The sequence below is a fragment of the Geospiza fortis genome, unplaced genomic scaffold (genome assembly GCF_000277835.1).
Source record: "Geospiza fortis unplaced genomic scaffold, GeoFor_1.0 scaffold55, whole genome shotgun sequence".
NCBI lineage: Eukaryota > Metazoa > Chordata > Aves > Passeriformes > Thraupidae > Geospiza > Geospiza fortis.
The window spans coordinates 4,715,917-4,732,249 of NW_005054308.1; the positions used below are offsets into that span (position 1 = coordinate 4,715,917).

Genomic DNA, 16,333 nt, shown 5'->3' on the forward strand with positions numbered 1-16,333 from the left:
TGTAAAATGGAAGGGGATTTACCTCTCCCGCGTTTTCTTCATCCTTTCCCTCTTTAGCGAAAGGGGCGGATGGAAGGAGTTGCTTTCTATTGGGGGAGGGGGGCCGGCTGAAACTTTGCGGGGATCGCGTGGCCCATCGCCGCTGGCGTCGATGTAAATGTGAATGTTTTGTGTAAAGCATGTAAAAAATAATCCTGGCCTTGGAAGGCAGCGTTGATAACCTAAGTATTTTTTAAGGGAAGTAAAAGGAAAACCAGCACGATTGAGATAATGCGCGGTTTGTTTAAATCGGTAAGAGCTATTTTGGTGTGCTACTTTGCAGCATTGTCAGAAAATGCCTTAAGTCTTGGAAGGGATTTCTGGAGGAGTCAGTGTAGCTTCGCTGTGCTTTGGTGGCGGAATCCTGGTGTGTACAAGAGGAATTTTTTTTCCTATCGTAGTTGGTCTGTTCATAAACACGCGTAATTGTCACGAACATTACCTGGCTATTTCTCAAGCAGTTCTTTGTTATTCAGACTACCCCATGTATTTAATTGGAACTCCCTTTGTTACCGCTGAGCTCTGAACCAGAGGGTCAGATCCCTTAGGTTAAACAGAGCGCTGGAGCCAGGGTAATAGATTTTTTACTATAAAGGAACGAGCAACACTTGCACAAGCTTCCCACGAGCTGGGGCCGGATGTACTCTTTGCAGACACTAGAAGGATTGCGAACCAGGCCTTTTAGCCCTGGATGAATTTTTCTTTAACGTTTCTAGTATTTTGTGCTGAAATAAGGGTGATGGTATTTTCCTTTCATGAACAGGAGGTGACAGGCTTCAGCCCCAAATCGGTATGAAATGAAACTTCTTAGAAAAGCACTTATTCAGAGGGATTGACGTATGTGAAAAATGTAGTGCTGTCCAAGGCACTGATTTTAGTGTTTTGTTATGAGCTAAAATAAGCTTCAGTTTAGCTGCACAAATACACTCAAGAAGGAAAAATGACTGCGTGTTAAGGGTGCAGTTGTCCGGTTTGTGACCTCTAAAGGAAAAGCCGAATATTGGGGTTTTTTGTCTCAGTTTCAAAGGTTCAAAAGTTTTAAATACTGTGTTAGTTAAATTAGGTATCGGTTTTTCCAGTTACAAAACAAAGCACTGCAAATTGCAAAGTGTAACACAGTGCTGTGGTTGGAGGTGAGTTCAGCATGTGGCAGTGCCATAAAGCAGCCAAAGCTGCCTCCAGACAAATTCCTGCCATCTCCCATCTCTTAATTGTTCTGTAAGTGTGGTCAGCGATGACAGGGTGTGCTGTCAGTCCGTACAGGTTAGAGCAGCCACAGTCAGCTGTTGGGATGGGAAGGAATCCCCCAAGCCCCTTTCTTAGCCCTAGTGTTGAAAGGGTGAATAAAGTTGGCTAGGCCGTTCCTCCAGGGCTCTGCTGTAATGGCTGCAGGAAGCACACGATGAATTGGGGCCCGGTGCTTCCTGCTGCAGTCATCGAGAGTGCACAGCTTGCTCTGCTGAAAAAACTTAAGTTCAGCAGATAAAGGTTGCCTCTTATGCATAAACTGATGCGGATTATTGCAAAGTTACACATAAACAACAAAAGCCAATTTTATCTAAGCATAGTTTCATTTCTGAAATGTTGCTACCTTCCAGTGTCAATCTAGGTTGCCTCCAAACAAGAGTAATGACAACTTGAACTGCTTCAGTCTATAGTTAGATAAAAAGGCTCGAATGCTTTTAAAAGCTTAGTTTGTTACCTTGGAAACTATGAAAATAGAAAATGCAGCCATGTTATTAATGTTTTCATTTGAAGTGAAGCATTTGAAAAATGCCTTATTGCCTGCTATCACTGTTTTGTTTGTTAGCTTCACTTCTGTATTTCTCTTGAATTTAGTTCTTTGAGCTAGATATTCTCCTTCAGAGGGTATTTAGTATGGGAAAGTGGGCAGGGAAGAACTGTATCCGCCTACTTGGAATTAAAGACTGAGGATGGAGAGACTCCTGTAATACTGACAAAGACAGAACTAGAGTCAGTAACTAAGCAGGAAGAAGTGCACAACTAACACAGTAGTTAAGGCAGGTCCAAAGTCCCATCTGTTGTATGTGACTGTTATTGGAGGTCACAGATACCTGGACTAAAATTTTTAAAGCTGCTTAACCAAAACCTAAGAGACCTCAAATACTTTGCTTTTGATACCTTATTCTTTGCTGAATGCTTTCAGAGCAGTAGGAATAATCCTAAGTTCTTTGCAAAAACTGAGTTGGCAGTACTTGATAATCAATACTGCTTTCTTGCAAATTATAGAATATTTTCATTAAGAACAAAAGTTACTGGCAAGAAATATTTCACGCTATTCTTACTAATTTTTGTATCCTCTAAACAATGGCAGGGTGCACTGTGGCATTCCCTCAAAAAGGGGGAGAAGCCCACCCTTGTGCACTCTGTAATATCAGCAGCTTTTGACAAGGCGCAGGTGTTGCACTGGGAACAGACAGTCCTGTTCTGACAATGCTGCTGAGGTGTGTACCACTGAGCATCTTACTGCATGGCCTTTTCTCACTGCTTCCTGAATCTGAATAGCTCTTCTCTCCTTGAAATTTCAGGAAGATGTTTGTTGGTGGCCTCAGTTGGGATACAAGCAAAAAAGACTTGAAAGATTATTTCACCAAATTTGGTGAGGTAACCGACTGTACGATAAAGATGGACCCTAACACAGGAAGATCCAGAGGCTTTGGATTTATTCTCTTCAAAGAACCTGGGAGTGTTGAAAAGGTGAATTTAAGCTAAATACTTTAGATCTTTAACTTCTAGGGGAAACTTTTCAGCTTGAGTTAATCATACCAAATTGTCTTTTAGGTTCTGGAACAGAAAGAACACAGACTAGATGGACGGCTAATTGATCCCAAGAAGGCCATGGCAATGAAAAAGGATCCAGTGAAGAAAATATTTGTTGGTGGGCTAAATCCAGAAGCTACAGAAGAGAAAATCAGGGAATACTTTGGAGAGTTTGGAGAGGTGTGTAATGGTATCTTACTAAACTCTGAAAGTATAGTCTCCAGTTGCTGTGTAATTTATTAATAATTTGCAAGTTTCAAAATAAGTTAACTTCAGATGTATCAAGCCTTCTGTAACACCCAGAAGTTTCCCAACTTGAGAGCAAAGGTGGCACTTACTGCACTAGTAACATTGCTAGTTAGAGACCCTTGTCTTTAACTCAAAGCATTTTAGCTGATGTCAACACCAGTTTGAAGAGTTGTAAAATGAAATCTTGGATCTGAAAGCCACTGTTAGCATAGAAAGCCTTGCAAATTTGGTGTTGCATAATATGCGTAAAGAGAAAATTTACAGTTTTGCTGTCCTAGTTTCTGTGCATTTAACTGTTCATCTAAAACATGAGTCTGAAAATAGTATTTCACATCTTCAGATTGAAGCAATTGAACTGCCAATGGATCCAAAGACCAACAAAAGGAGGGGGTTTGTGTTCATCACTTTCAAGGAAGAGGATCCAGTGAAGAAGGTTTTGGAGAAGAAATTCCATAACGTCAGTGGAAGCAAGGTAGAAACTCTGACTTGTAACTCTTTGTCCAAGGATTATACCTCTACATCTATAACCTGAAAAGGCTTTTGTAGACCCCTTGTGTCAAAGTACCAAATTTACAATAAGGACAGCTTGGAGTTTACCATAGTGGTGTTTTGCCCCAAGTTCTGTCACAGAGGCTACCAGAGCTCTTTGATAATACTTGTGGCTTTCATTGCTGGATTTTAGGGGCTTTTGTATATTAAATATCTAATTACATTCATTAAATAGATGTGGAGAAATTGGCTTGTGTAGCAGGGTAAGCCATTCCAGCAGGTAGATGCCTATTTTCAGCATAGAGCACTTTAATAAATAAAAGCATTGAAGATGCCTAATTTTGCAGTCACCTGGCTGAAAGTGGCTCTGTCTGCTGGGGGACAGCTTCTGCTTTCTTCTCTCTGGAGCTCCTTTCTGCAGCCCCCCTGCTACCAAAACCTTGTCATATAAACCCACTACAAGGATCCAGGGAATGAATGTACACTTAGGGAAGCTTGTGCTGGGTCATCTGGTTATGGGAGCTACTGCAAGGGTGGTGTGAGGTGCTCTGACCAGCTGACTGCTCATCTGAGGGACTAGCTAATGGAGAGAGGCTCATTGGTCAAGAAATGTAGAGAAACTGGAGGCAAATGATGTGTACTGGCTCGAGGTGTCCCAGTTCCCTTGCTCTGAGGCCAGTGCTGACCACATAACTTCAGAGTTTATTACACTGGGTCATACTGGCTGACACTGACTTGGATTTCGTTTAAAACTGGTCTTGACAGAATAAATTTTGGCAAACCCAGTGCTGTGGGAAAGTCGCTGGTTAGCAGTGAAGTTTGTTTTCAGGAGAGATGAATGCCTAAATGCCAAGGGAGCTGAGAAATTCCTGTATCATATCTATGACTTGTTTTTGTGTTATGGCCATAGATAATAAAAAGCAGATTACCTTAAAGGTCCTGTGGTAAGGAACTCCAAGCCAGGCTTGCTCAGGTGCTGTTCCTGTTGCAGCACAGTAGCTTTAATCTTGGACTGTGCACAGATCCAGGAACCTGGCAATTGGCTGACAGCTTGAACTGAAGCATGGGAACCTGTCTTGGAAATGTCAGTTCTGGTTGCTTTTACCTGTTAGTATTTGATAAATGGTGATTTTAGGTGTTAGTAGGGGTGTAGTACAGTCCATCCACATACACAGTGTGTAGTGTGTACAATGGCTTCCAGGAAAACTCCTTTTTGGGCATTTCTCAGAATCCTGTTCATTCAGTGCAGGTCAGGTGAAGCAGTCTGATAGCAAGAGCCTTGTCCTGGAGCTTGTGCCAGGTGAGAGGGCAGCCTTGTGGCTCCTACAGGACAGGTGGCCTCAGCACTTCTTCCATGGTGAGACTGATGGTAGGGAATAGGCAGGATAAAATGCCCTGACAGCAGTGGCCTCTTGGAAAGGCTGACTTACCTTTGCCCAGGTGGCACAATAAATCAGATGTCCCTGCATTAGTGCTGCTCACCTGATCAGGAGCACAGCACGTACACCTCCTTTGCCTCCAGAGGAACCTCTGGCTTCTCCAGGTGCTCGGGTGGGGCAATACTGCTCTGACACACTTCACATACTCTTCCTTGTTTTTTATTTGCAGTGTGAGATTAAGGTAGCACAGCCAAAAGAAGTGTACCAGCAGCAACAGTTCAGTAGTGGAGGAGGAAGAGGTAGCTATGGAGGAAGAGGCAGAGGTGGAAGAGGCGGTGGTAAGTACCACACACACTACTTTAGTATGGACACATTCTAAATAAGTTGTGTGTACTAAAATGGGATTTTGTGGATGGTTTTCCCTTCTATAGCTCAAAGTCAAAATTGGAATCAAGGTTATGGCAATTACTGGAACCAGGGTTATGGGAATCAAGGATACGGCTATCAGCAAGGTTATGGTGGCTATGGAGGCTATGATTATTCAGGATATGGGTATTATGGATATGGACCAGGCTATGATTACAGTAAGTAAAGAGAACTGTATTGGGTATAAGCAAGCATAACTAATTAGCAGTTTAATGCATTTGTTCTCTTGTTCATAGGTCAAGGCAGTGCAAATTATGGGAAGACACCAAGACGTGGTGGTCATCAGAATAACTACAAGCCATATTGATCAAACTTATTCAGGTATGCAGTGGCATGGTCTCTTTTGGAAAATGACTGCATAGGTTTTGTATACAATGCTGTAGATGGATACTTCAGTTCTGTACCAAATTTAACTTTACAATAAATTTCTATGGCCTGTTAAATGTGCATCTTACTTGGAAGAGCTCCCTGGAAATGTTTTACATGTTTAATACTTACCAATAACTAGTTGTCTAGACAGTGTGGTGTGTAATTTTCAGCATTGCTGAAGATATTAATTAATGATTTTATTAATAGGTTAAACTGAAACTGATTTTGAGGGTCTGCTTAAAGCTGCAGCTCTGCATCTAGGGACTGCCTCTTGGAGTTAACTATGGACTCTGCATTACTCCAGTTGTACAGAATGAGATGCATCTTAGGGAACCAGTGTCACTTTCCACCTTTTTATTTTGTATTGTTTTTGTGTCATACATTTCCTGTAATGGAAGTGTTAATTTTACTGTACTTTTTGGTACCTTTTTGGAATCTAATGTATTGTAAGGTATTTTACATGTGTTCTGATTCACCATGACATGGATATTGGAGCTATCCTAGCTTTTGAAATAAAAAAGGCGTAATCTAGTGTCTTGTGCCATTCTTCAGCTCATGTGTTAGTAAAACACCAGTATCCTGCTCCCAGAACTTAGTTCATGGCAGTACCTTGATAGATTAAGAGTTGTGCTTAAATGTTTTTAATCTTAAAACTAGAAGGCTGTGTTGGTAGTTGTGCTCACTTGCAGTTTAAGTGGCAGCTAAAACCTGCTGTCATTTCTGCCTGGAGGTTGTGGAGGAGAGCTCAGGTGAGAAGCCCCAGCTGTGGTGGGGCTGTGCTGGTGAGGTGGTGGCTCTGCTCTAGGCAAGCACAGAGGCTCATAGTGACTGGAGTGGTGTCTGCTTTGGGCTCTGCTAGGAGGAGCCAGAGCTCTAGGTGTCAGGTAGGGCTTGGGAGTCTGGACAGCATTGCAGGAGGGAGCCAAGAGGTGTGCAAGAAGCTGGCTGCACTTCCTCCATGTTTCACTGTCATGAGTCTGAGACTTGTCTGCAAGTTGTTAATAGGCTATATATACCTGCCTTGAAATGCAGGTTGGACAGACATTCAATTACCAATGCAAAGTCTGAATTTTTGCAGCCTTTTTGTATAATAGAAAAGGCTAAAAGAACTTCCACTGCAGTTGTGGGTGGAAAAAACATCTCTTTCTCTAGAGATAAGTGACCAGCTAGAAATACTCTCCTTTTCTGACTTTACTGTTAGTTTACTGCTATTTTAAGGCAATAACTGTCATGTGATTTGCCTGTCTTGTTGCAGAATAGAAGTAGCAAGCTCTACTGCACAAAGCAAACTTCTAATCTTTGTTGCAGTGATCAATTCGATATTAATCTCCTTTTAAAGCTAAAATCTGGCAATATTTTTTCTTGTAACAAATTCTCTTTGAACAAGTAACACCTGCAAGTGGAATCAAACCAAGTAACTAAGACAAGAAACAAACACATGTTACTAGTGACCTTTCCAGTTTTTTTAACAAGGGATGCAGCTGTTTCTGCGTGAACTATAATCTGCTGCTCCCTGCTGGTTGTCCTTGAAAAGAAAAACTGGCTTGTAAGTTTAGAAGTCTGTAAGACTCTTCTGGTGTTAGGTGGAAAGTCTTCAGTATTGGAAAAAAAAATCAGATTTTAAATCTTATAGTTGACAACTTTACAGCTGGACCATGTAACCTCCAGCCCAACTTCATTGCAAATAAAAAAACAGCAGATCACTGAAACAAATGAGCACAGTATTTAGAAGTATTACTGTCTCAAGATTTAAAATCTAAATACTTTATTACATACTTTGAATATTTTTTTCTGTGAAATAAGGGGTAGCAGAATATTTTTCTAGCAAGCACTTGGCCCTCCAGTGGGAAAACTGCATGGTACCAGGACCATTGTGCTGCAGTCCTTCTGGCTAGTAGTGTCCTAGCAGGAGTTTGTCAGCTGGTGTTGTGGTGGTTTTTGTAAGTAGGTGCTCAGGTAATGCTTCCTTAACAGGTGATGTGGCCTTAGGCAGGAACTGAGGATACTGGTACTTAAATGCAGAGCTGGCTTTTCCCTTTCTTCTTTGCATGAAAAGTTTGTGATACAAAGAACTGCCTGGTAAAAGTAAAGGCTTGTACACAAGGTTGTTGCTTATGGCTGTAAACGCCTCTTAATTTACTAATCCTACTTGGGTACTTCTCGAGGACAGACTGTGTTTGTAAGAAGTGGTTTGGGAGCCATAGCCCTCAGGTGTCTGTCCCTCATGTGTTTGATGTCAGGAATTTGGAACTGAAGTTTTTGACTTAACCTGGTGGCTTGAGCGTGTTTGTTGAATATAGTGCTACTTAGGGACCTTGTTCTGACACTGGCTGCTGAAACTCATCAGATGTGGGTGTACTGGCACCTGGAATGGTGTTTGCAAAGATAGCTGAAGACTTGAAAATATCAGAACACCCATTGGCTCATCCTAATTTGAAAAAGTCATAACCTGAAAGTAGATAAATTTAGCAAATGTATTTTGTAGTGGCCATTAGAAAAATCCTCCTTTATAATCAATTTTAGATATGCAGTTTTAAATAAAAGCTAATTCCACACTGCCAGAGTTGAGACAAGCTCTTGTAAAATTTATTTCTCCTAGAGCTTTTACTAAAAACAAGATAAATGAAAACAGAAAAATCAGAGGTGACTTATCTGGTCTAAGACATGCTAGGATGAAGATTAAATGTGCATTATTATAGTAGAATAATGTTTCTTAGTAGATCTTGAACATTGTTTGAAACCTATGGAAAGAAAATAATGTTATGGGTTTTTTTGTAAAAGTATCATTAAAAGAAATTACTTCATTGCCTCACTTTCGCTTACATTATATGTAAGTGTCTTACTAGTACTGTACTTAGTAAGAGGCTTTTTGCATTCTTGGTTTCCTGTAGAAAATAAAGGCATTTTTATTGCTTAGTTTAGATCACAGATAAGTACATTAAGTCATTAGGCCTCTAATTTGCACTGGCACTGTTCAGTAATCTTTCTGTTCCTTAAGAATAAGTAGTATAAACAGCTGTATGTCTTTCCATTAACTTGCTAAATAAAATATTAACACATTTCTCTTGTGCCTGCTATACTAATATACACTGAACTAAAACCATATTTCTCCTTAGCTCAGGGCCATAGCACTGTGAATCTCATGGTGGTTGAGGTCACCAATGATTACACTGCTCACAATGACCACATTAGGTGCATTCCTGCCCAGCTATCCAGAGTTCTACTAAACATGGGGGTGTCTTTTAGTCAGAGTAGTTTGGAGAAGTACTAAGTGTACAAAGGGTGTTGTTACCAAGGTGTTAAGTGTAAGTTACACTGTGCTCATGGGTGTGCAGCAAACTGAGTTGCACCTAGATGTTCTCTTGGCAACCTATTGAGGGACCTCAACAGATGAAGACATAACAAGGCTTTGAAGACTTAACAAGACCAATCTTACTCTGATACCCACAAACTTTTGAGTCTAGGGGTAAATGGATCCTGAAGGATGAGATGCCAGCTGTGAACCTGAAATGACACTTAAGGGGAGATCTGCTGAGAAGTGGTTATGCAGCTGGAGCCTGAAGGCACTGAGCAGCAAGCAGAAAAGCTGTTTGTGTGGATGTGCAGTCATTTGCATGCTCTAGAGACAGTCATGTCTGGGACACGTTGGCCCTTGCTTACAACAAGTGATGCACACAGTGTTGCTGGGAGGGTCAGAGTGATGGAGGGCAGTTGTGAATGCTGGATGTACACAAGTGTGGTCCATGCCTGGAGATACCCAGAAATTCCTGCAAACTTTGAGTAAAAGCATCCCTGAGGAAGCTTTATTCTGACAGTGCTTGTGAAGGTATGTTTAGGAACTTGGCTTTTAAATAGTATTGGGTGGCTATAGGTAAATACCTGCTCAGGTGGAACAAACAGGTCTTTTCTATTGGTTCAGACATTCTTTTTCCATATCTGAAGAGAGAATAAGAAACAACTTAGAAAAGCCATGACTTTGTGACATTTTTTATACTAACTTTCTTAATGCTAAGTGTGTAGAAGTTGTATAAAAAGCTAAGTGGCAAAAGCACATAGATTACAGCTTTCAGGAACATGTGGACATACTTCACAAATTGTGCTTGTTTGGATAAGCTAAACACTCAAACCTCAGCCAGAGCAAAGCTATCTTAAAAGGCACATGCATCTGCAGAGAAAGTAGTTTGGTTGGAGAACTTCACAGAATAACTAAGAAGGGAAGGCCGTGTGCTCAGCATTTACCATCTTGGCTCCATTTTAGCACTTCTGAAAATCAGGCTCAGAAGCTCAGCATTGTCTTCAATAAAGTTCAGAAACCACCCACTATTTTTGAGGGTTTTGATCATTTTTTACCTGTTAGTATTTTGTCAATTGTCTCCACAACAAATTTTGCATCCTTTATATTAAAACACATTGGGGGCTTGAATTTCAGCACATTTCTTCCTGGCCCATCTGTACTCAGTAGAATATATTTTTCCTTAAGTCTGGAAAGAGCAATAACAAAGGATTACATTTTGCTCTGCATGTAGCTCAGGAAAACTTTCAACACCAGCCTGCAGGATGTCACACTTTCTACACTGACTGGTTTCAGTTTTGGCCAGTTGGTTGTTTTAGCAACTCCTGTACCTTGTTATTAGATCCTCTGCTTCTGCTGTAGCTGGAGTCCTTTCTTCTTGGTCCTTGATTAAATCCACTCCAATGAATAAGCCACAACCTCTGTAAAAGAAATAAAAACACTCAGTCTGTCAGTGTCAGAGAAAGGAACTACAACTGAACTAAAAGAGTTTTTTTTTAACACCAGACCTTTACTGCATGAGAATTACCTGATGTTTGGCTACTGTTAGAAAAAAGTTTTGCTGTTCTGAAGAAATGTGGTAATACAGACTTCTGTCTGCTCACCCTGGCAGAGCAGGATGGGATGTTAAGTATGTTTTTCATCTAGCTCATCACTTCTGTACCCTGTGCACTTGAACTTTGAGTTCAAACAGCAGTTTGAACAGTAGCAGTTCAACAGTTTTAGCAGCTAAAAATTGATAAAACAGTAGTGGCCCAGAGTGGCAAAGTATATGAGACTTCAGATAAGCTCAAGTTTGTTTTACTTAATTGTACAGGAGGCTATTTTCACTGAAAACACAAAATTTATTAATTTCTCAAAACAACATCTATTGGATTGGACTGACGGAACCAAAGAGAAAGCTGCCAAAAATGTAAATAAGGCACTGATACCTGACATCACCAATGATTGGATGCTTGATTTGCTGCTCCTTGAGTGTCTTCATCAAGAAGTTGCCTACCTCTGTGGCATGAGCCTGAAGGTGTTCCTTCTCAATTACATCTAACACAGCTAATCCAATGGCACATGAAACAGGGTTCCCACCAAACTGAGCCCAGGAAAGGAACACACAGCCATGGAAAGGGAAGAAAGATGCAATCATGTCACTGAAAGTGTAGCCTCAGTGATACAAGGAGCATATTACTTTTATGAGATGGAGCCAATACATAGAGTCACAGACTAGAAACATAGAAATAGTGCAGTGACACAGTTCCTCTTTAGTTACTGTGGTAAATACTAATAAAAACACATCATGAGTATCTAATTTTAATCCTCAGGCTCCCTTACAGAAGGGGGCAGCTGTTTACTTACTGTATTAAAATACTCCACTCCTGTGGCCGCAAATGCTTCTGCAATTTCTTTTGTTGTTGCTACACAAGCAAGTGGGTGCCCATTTCCTATTGGCTTCCCCATAGTGACAATATCAGGTATGAAATCTTCTCCCTGAAGCTGGAATGCCCAGAAGTGCTTGCCAACCCTGCCAAAGCCAACTTGAATTTCATCAGCAATAAATACACCTCCTGCCTTGTGCACATGCCTGTAACAAAACAGATTTGATTGTCTCTTAAAATGAAAGAACATAGCATTTATTGTTTAGGAACATGCAGAAAGTGTTACTTTGCAAACTTTGAGGAAACAAACATATACAAGGCTATATTGCATACTGTGTGTTTATAAGCAGATCTTTGCCATATACAAAGTTCACATTCTAGCACAAATGCTTGGGTAATTTCCTACCTATCAAGCTCTGTGATGCAGCAGGTAGAGAATTATCTATTTACCAAATAAGTTAAAAAAGATAATGAATGAGCACTTACTCTGCAACCTTCTGAAAATATCCTGCTGGGGGAATGATTTGACCACCAACACTTGGTAGAGATTCAACAAAAAATGCAGCAATCTAAAACACAGCATATAATGTTTGAACACAATACAGAAAGTTGTGGAGCGAGCTCTTTGTCCTTAGATGGTTTTTGATTATTAATGTGACCTTTACTTTTTGACAAGTCCATCCCACTTGGTTTAGTAACTCTGACTTGCACTTTCATTTCTAAGACAAACAGTTAAGGAAATGATATCTTACCTTTCTGCCTCTCTTATGTGCATGCTCAATAATATTTTTTACTTCATCAGCATAGGCTGTTACTGGATCTTCATGGTCTTCTCTATAAAGTCCTCTGTATGTGTCTGGAACAGGAGCCTATGCAAAGGAATAATATCCTACATTCAATATATCATAAAAACAACTCCACTCAATTGACAAGTAATTGATAGGTATAGGATGAAGTACATACCACGTGGACCCATTCCTTTTGTCCTTCTAGATTTCTGAATTTATATGGGCTTATGTCAATCAAAGATGTCAGATGTCCATGGTAAGCACTTAAAAAACAATTGGCAGAACTAAACAGTAATTTCCTCAGTATCAAGAGTTCTTTAGTATTAGCATTCCAAATAGTAAAAAGTAGCCAGCTGCTATCACCTGGTAGGAAATTCAGTAACTTCAGCTGAGAACAGCTCTGCAATTTCTTTTCTATCAATAAGCTTAGTACTACTTGGATTTTTTTTTTCATATAAAGGATGCAGAGGGACAGGACTTGCCACTGGTGACTGGAATCACAGCAGGGAACACCTCAGCAGTATCACAAGATTGCAGAATGGGAGGGGCCTATTTCTGAATATTCTCCAACAATGGAGTTTCCAGTGACTCCTGTTATTAGGCATCCTGTTCTAATATTTGACTCCCTTCATGGCAAAAGACTTTTTTTTTGCCTATGTCTCATCAAAATTCCTCAGGTTTGAACTTACATCTGAGGTATTTTTTCCTGTCACCATCCATCTTCACACCTGGCTCCCACCCTTTTTGCTCCTTCCCATGAGACAGCTGTAGTTGCAGTGAGATCTATCTGGCTGTCCCTTGCAGCAGAACAAACCCAGCCCCTCTCACTGCTGTGGCTCCTTCCCCATCGTGGCAGGCCACTGGTGGCCCCTCCTTCAGTGTCAAGTACTGGAGAGCCCAACCACAGCTCTCAGGGCTGGGCTGGCAAATACTCAACAGAGGGAAAAATTACTTCCCTCAGCTTCCTGGTTACAGTCTTTCTACTGCAGGAGGATTTCAGAAATGCTCTGACCATGGGCCAAAACTGAGCCTTGTACCCCCAAATTGCCAATGTACTCACTAGTCTAAAACAATCACATCCTCGTGTTTTGTGTACTGCCGTGCCAGTCTCAGGGCAAGGTCGTTGGCTTCAGACCTACAATGGAAAAAATCAGTAATTGTTTCATTGTGGCTATCTTGAGTTTTGAAATCTAACCTCCCTTGCACTTCTCTTTGTGTCTGCAGAGAACAGACAGAACTTGCTGCATGTTACGCATAAATTCCTCAGTAATCAGCACTCACTAGGTAGGACTGTTCACCAGAACAGAATCCGTCTTAAAAAGCCAGAGTACAGGAACTACTGAGTACAGGAACTACTTTCTGAGAAACAATTTGGCTTTTTTTTTTCCTTCCAGATGAAGTTTGCTTATGAATGTGTGCCCCCCTCCCCAACAGAAGCAATGCATTGGTACATTTAATTTTGAGAATAACTGTCAAGTCAGAAGACAAATCAGACAAGAAACTAATACAGCAAATATTTACATTACTGTTTTGAGGTCCAAGGTCTTACAAATAGAATAAAACTCTTCTTAAATAAAGCACAGGTTTATTTCCCAGGTTGAGAACTTGCAGAACCAGACCCATGTTTTTGTCAGTATCTAGTAATCCACACCAGAAATTAGTTGTTGATAAGAAAGTGTGTACCTGTCTTTATATACCTAGTAAATCCCCTGTATCAATTCTAATGTACCCAACTTACCCAGAATTCAAAAAATAGAAGATGCATAATTTCTCAGGTAGTGTTTTTGAAAGTCTCTCTGCATAATCAACCAAGTTGTCATGAAGGTAACGAGAATTTGTATTTAACAACTGATTCTGTTCATGGGCTGCCTTTACTATATCAGGGTGACAGTGTCCAACTGCAAGAGAATGTGGAGAGTGGTTTGAGAGTTCTTCATATTATCCATGGTGTTTAATCACATGCCTGATTAACACATTTCTCTAATACTACAGAGATATTATCAGTAGGGCCTTAATAATGGTGCATCTTTTAAAAACGTTTTTGTGCTCCTCAGAAGGTTTGAAGTTGCCTCCTACTGTATTTAAGATTTGTGGTTAGTACTGGAAATTGATATGCTAAAACAAATAGTCCCTGATTTGATCCTTGGATTTAGGCATTGCCACAGTTCAGGAGTTTGGGAGGGTGCAGGTAAGCTTTACTATCAAAGAATTACTAGCCCTGGTAGGGGTTAGGTTAGAGAGATTTCAAATCCTGTAAGAAAGTAGCAGTCACTTAATTATACACAATTAAGGCATTACACTGAGCAGTGGTTCTGTGACTGTACACTTAACGGTAACTTTTACAAAACCAAGAAAATGTCACTTGTTCATTTTACAGTGAGGTGCTGTACTTGAGTTTCCATGGGAAAAAAATCTGTATGTTTTAGACATATTTCTAGGAAGACGGGACAGGAAGCAAGTCTGGAAAGCACATTCACACACCCAGATTCAAGAACACTGTAATTCCCCAAACTACACGCTCAAGAAAGTTTCCTTCCACTTTTCCAATTAACCACCCCCTCCCCCAGCACAGTGCAAGTGCAGTAAAAGTACTGCTTGTTCTTTGTTCTGCTTAAAAAAACCACAGCATCAAATAACATCCAATGCCATGACTTTAGCTTACCATGAGCCACATTGTTTATGCAGTCAAGGTACTGTCTCCCATTCTCATCATACATATACTGGCCTTTTGCCTTCGTGATCTTCACTGGATCATTAGGAAAAAACAGCTTGCAAGAAGAGCTATGACAAGCATCAGAAAGCAAAATATCTTAGTGAGTTTAGTTTATCCTACTGGTAAAAAACATTTCTCCTGTTTGCTGGCACAGTCATCCTGCTTTTGGCCCCTAAACCAAAGGGCTTGTACTCAGATTTTCTTAGATTAACAGGAAAAAAGCACACTCCAAACATGAAAGTCCTACTCTAGGGTCTAGCCACAGCAGTAGGACTCACCTCTACAGCTTCATCCTGTCTTAACTGCAATTCCTGTCTGTGCTGTCTGCCCTTTTTGTTCTTTTGTGTTTCTTACCTTGTGCTATGTTCTTTTTATTATTCTCATTATGTGCTTGCTATTCCTGCCAACATCCTGATTTTCCAGATAGTTTGGTGCAGGTGATTGTTACAGCTTCACTAACCATAGCTAGAATACAGAGTGATTTTATAAGGCTGGGTTTACTTAAGTGCATTGTGTTTCACTTTTTAAATGGATTGCCAAACAAGTAAAATGGAAACACATCTGCCTAAGCAGGAGTTGCAGAGATTTGAGACTGAAAGGCAATGCCAAACTTTCATACTTCACTTAGTAAAAGATTGCTTATATAGAAATTTGACAATAAATACAAAGCCATTGTCAAATGGATGACAAAGGACAATAGTGAAGTAAGAAAGTGCTTCATTATCCTTCCCAGCATGTATCTTGATACTTTCTCTGTGAGCTGGCAAAACAGTTGGGGGTTTTTGTAAGCTTCTCCTAACTGTTCAAAAGATACTAAGAAAGTGCTTGCAGAGGCTGGGTCTCTGTTGCCAGTGGAAGGGCAAATCAGTTAGAAAAAGATTTGATACCCAGTGTAGCATTTTTCAGGTGCATGTAACTGGCATAATTCTAATTTCAGCTTTTACTTTCAGCCCAACTCTTGTATTTACACAGCACATAAAAGTAGTCTTGGGTTTGAATATATATGATACGAAAATTTTCCTTTAGTTAAATAAAAGAGTTGTGTTGCCATACTTGGCGATGGTCTATAGAATTAAGACTTTCTTCAGGCTGGTTGAAACACCACCGGTAATGGGAACTTTAGAATTGAGTCCCTCATTCTGTTAAAGAGAGCAGACGTTTGTTGTTAATTCCATCACGGTTTTGGTGTAATTAGTTTCCTGAAAGACGGGTTATAACAGTGGCTGAGCCAGAACCTCCCCTGGCCCAGCACGGCTCCAGCCCCAGCCCCGTCTCCGCCGGGCTCGCAGAAAACGCTTTCTAAGCACTTTAGTCTCTTGAACAGGCACCCTCGGTATCATACGGGTTTTAACAGCGCAGTTGCATAATCCCCCTCCTTAAGAAAGGCTAATTCCTGTTAATAACAGCAGCGCACCGGGCTGTGCGGGCGCGGCGCTCCG

At 40.7% G+C, this 16,333-nt stretch overlaps 2 protein-coding genes across 6 annotated transcripts in view; one reads left to right on the forward strand and one right to left on the reverse strand.

Annotated features, from left to right (window-relative positions):
- The first annotated feature begins 2,569 nt into the window (after positions 1-2,569).
- Positions 2,570-16,333, forward strand: part of HNRNPAB (heterogeneous nuclear ribonucleoprotein A/B) — a 22,289-nt gene continuing 8,525 nt past the window's right edge. The window contains exons 1-7 of one of the 5 annotated variants that reach the window (XM_031066838.1): positions 2,570-2,757; positions 2,842-3,000; positions 3,410-3,541; positions 5,167-5,275; positions 5,369-5,521; positions 5,600-5,684; positions 5,940-6,266. In XM_031066838.1, coding sequence (XP_030922698.1) covers positions 2,593-2,757; positions 2,842-3,000; positions 3,410-3,541; positions 5,167-5,275; positions 5,369-5,521; positions 5,600-5,670 — 789 coding nt within the window. In that variant the 5' untranslated portion in view covers positions 2,570-2,592 and the 3' untranslated portion in view covers positions 5,671-5,684; positions 5,940-6,266. Of the gene's footprint in view, positions 2,758-2,841; positions 3,001-3,409; positions 3,542-5,166; positions 5,276-5,368; positions 5,522-5,599; positions 6,267-16,333 lie in introns of those variants that run through there. The other 4 variants (XM_005418711.2, XM_031066840.1, XM_005418710.2 and 1 more) reach the window with 4 other exon arrangements.
- Positions 8,292-14,990, reverse strand: PHYKPL (5-phosphohydroxy-L-lysine phospho-lyase). The gene is made up of 12 exons (XM_005418709.3): positions 14,844-14,990; positions 13,920-14,079; positions 13,242-13,316; positions 12,357-12,444; positions 12,146-12,262; positions 11,880-11,962; positions 11,374-11,599; positions 10,956-11,110; positions 10,356-10,445; positions 10,083-10,213; positions 9,612-9,668; positions 8,292-8,473 (listed from the first exon to the last, which is right to left on the reverse strand). Exons 1-11 carry the CDS (start codon positions 14,896-14,898, stop codon positions 9,640-9,642), a joined length of 1,209 nt encoding a protein of 402 aa, XP_005418766.2. The 5' UTR covers positions 14,899-14,990; the 3' UTR covers positions 8,292-8,473; positions 9,612-9,639.

What these genes read in the sequence shown, in the direction of transcription:
- PHYKPL (XM_005418709.3), bottom strand. Translation starts at nt 14,898, where the DNA reads ATGTATGATGAGAATGGGAGACAGTACCTTGACTGCATAAACAATGTG. An exon ending in CACATAAGAGAGGCAGAAAG is followed by an intron (nt 11,963 to 12,145) that starts GTAAGATATCAT and finishes GCTGTGTTTTAG; the next exon opens with ATTGCTGCATTTTTTGTTGA. An exon ending in TATTTTCAGAAGGTTGCAGA is followed by an intron (nt 11,600 to 11,879) that starts GTAAGTGCTCAT and finishes GTTTTGTTACAG; the next exon opens with GCATGTGCACAAGGCAGGAG.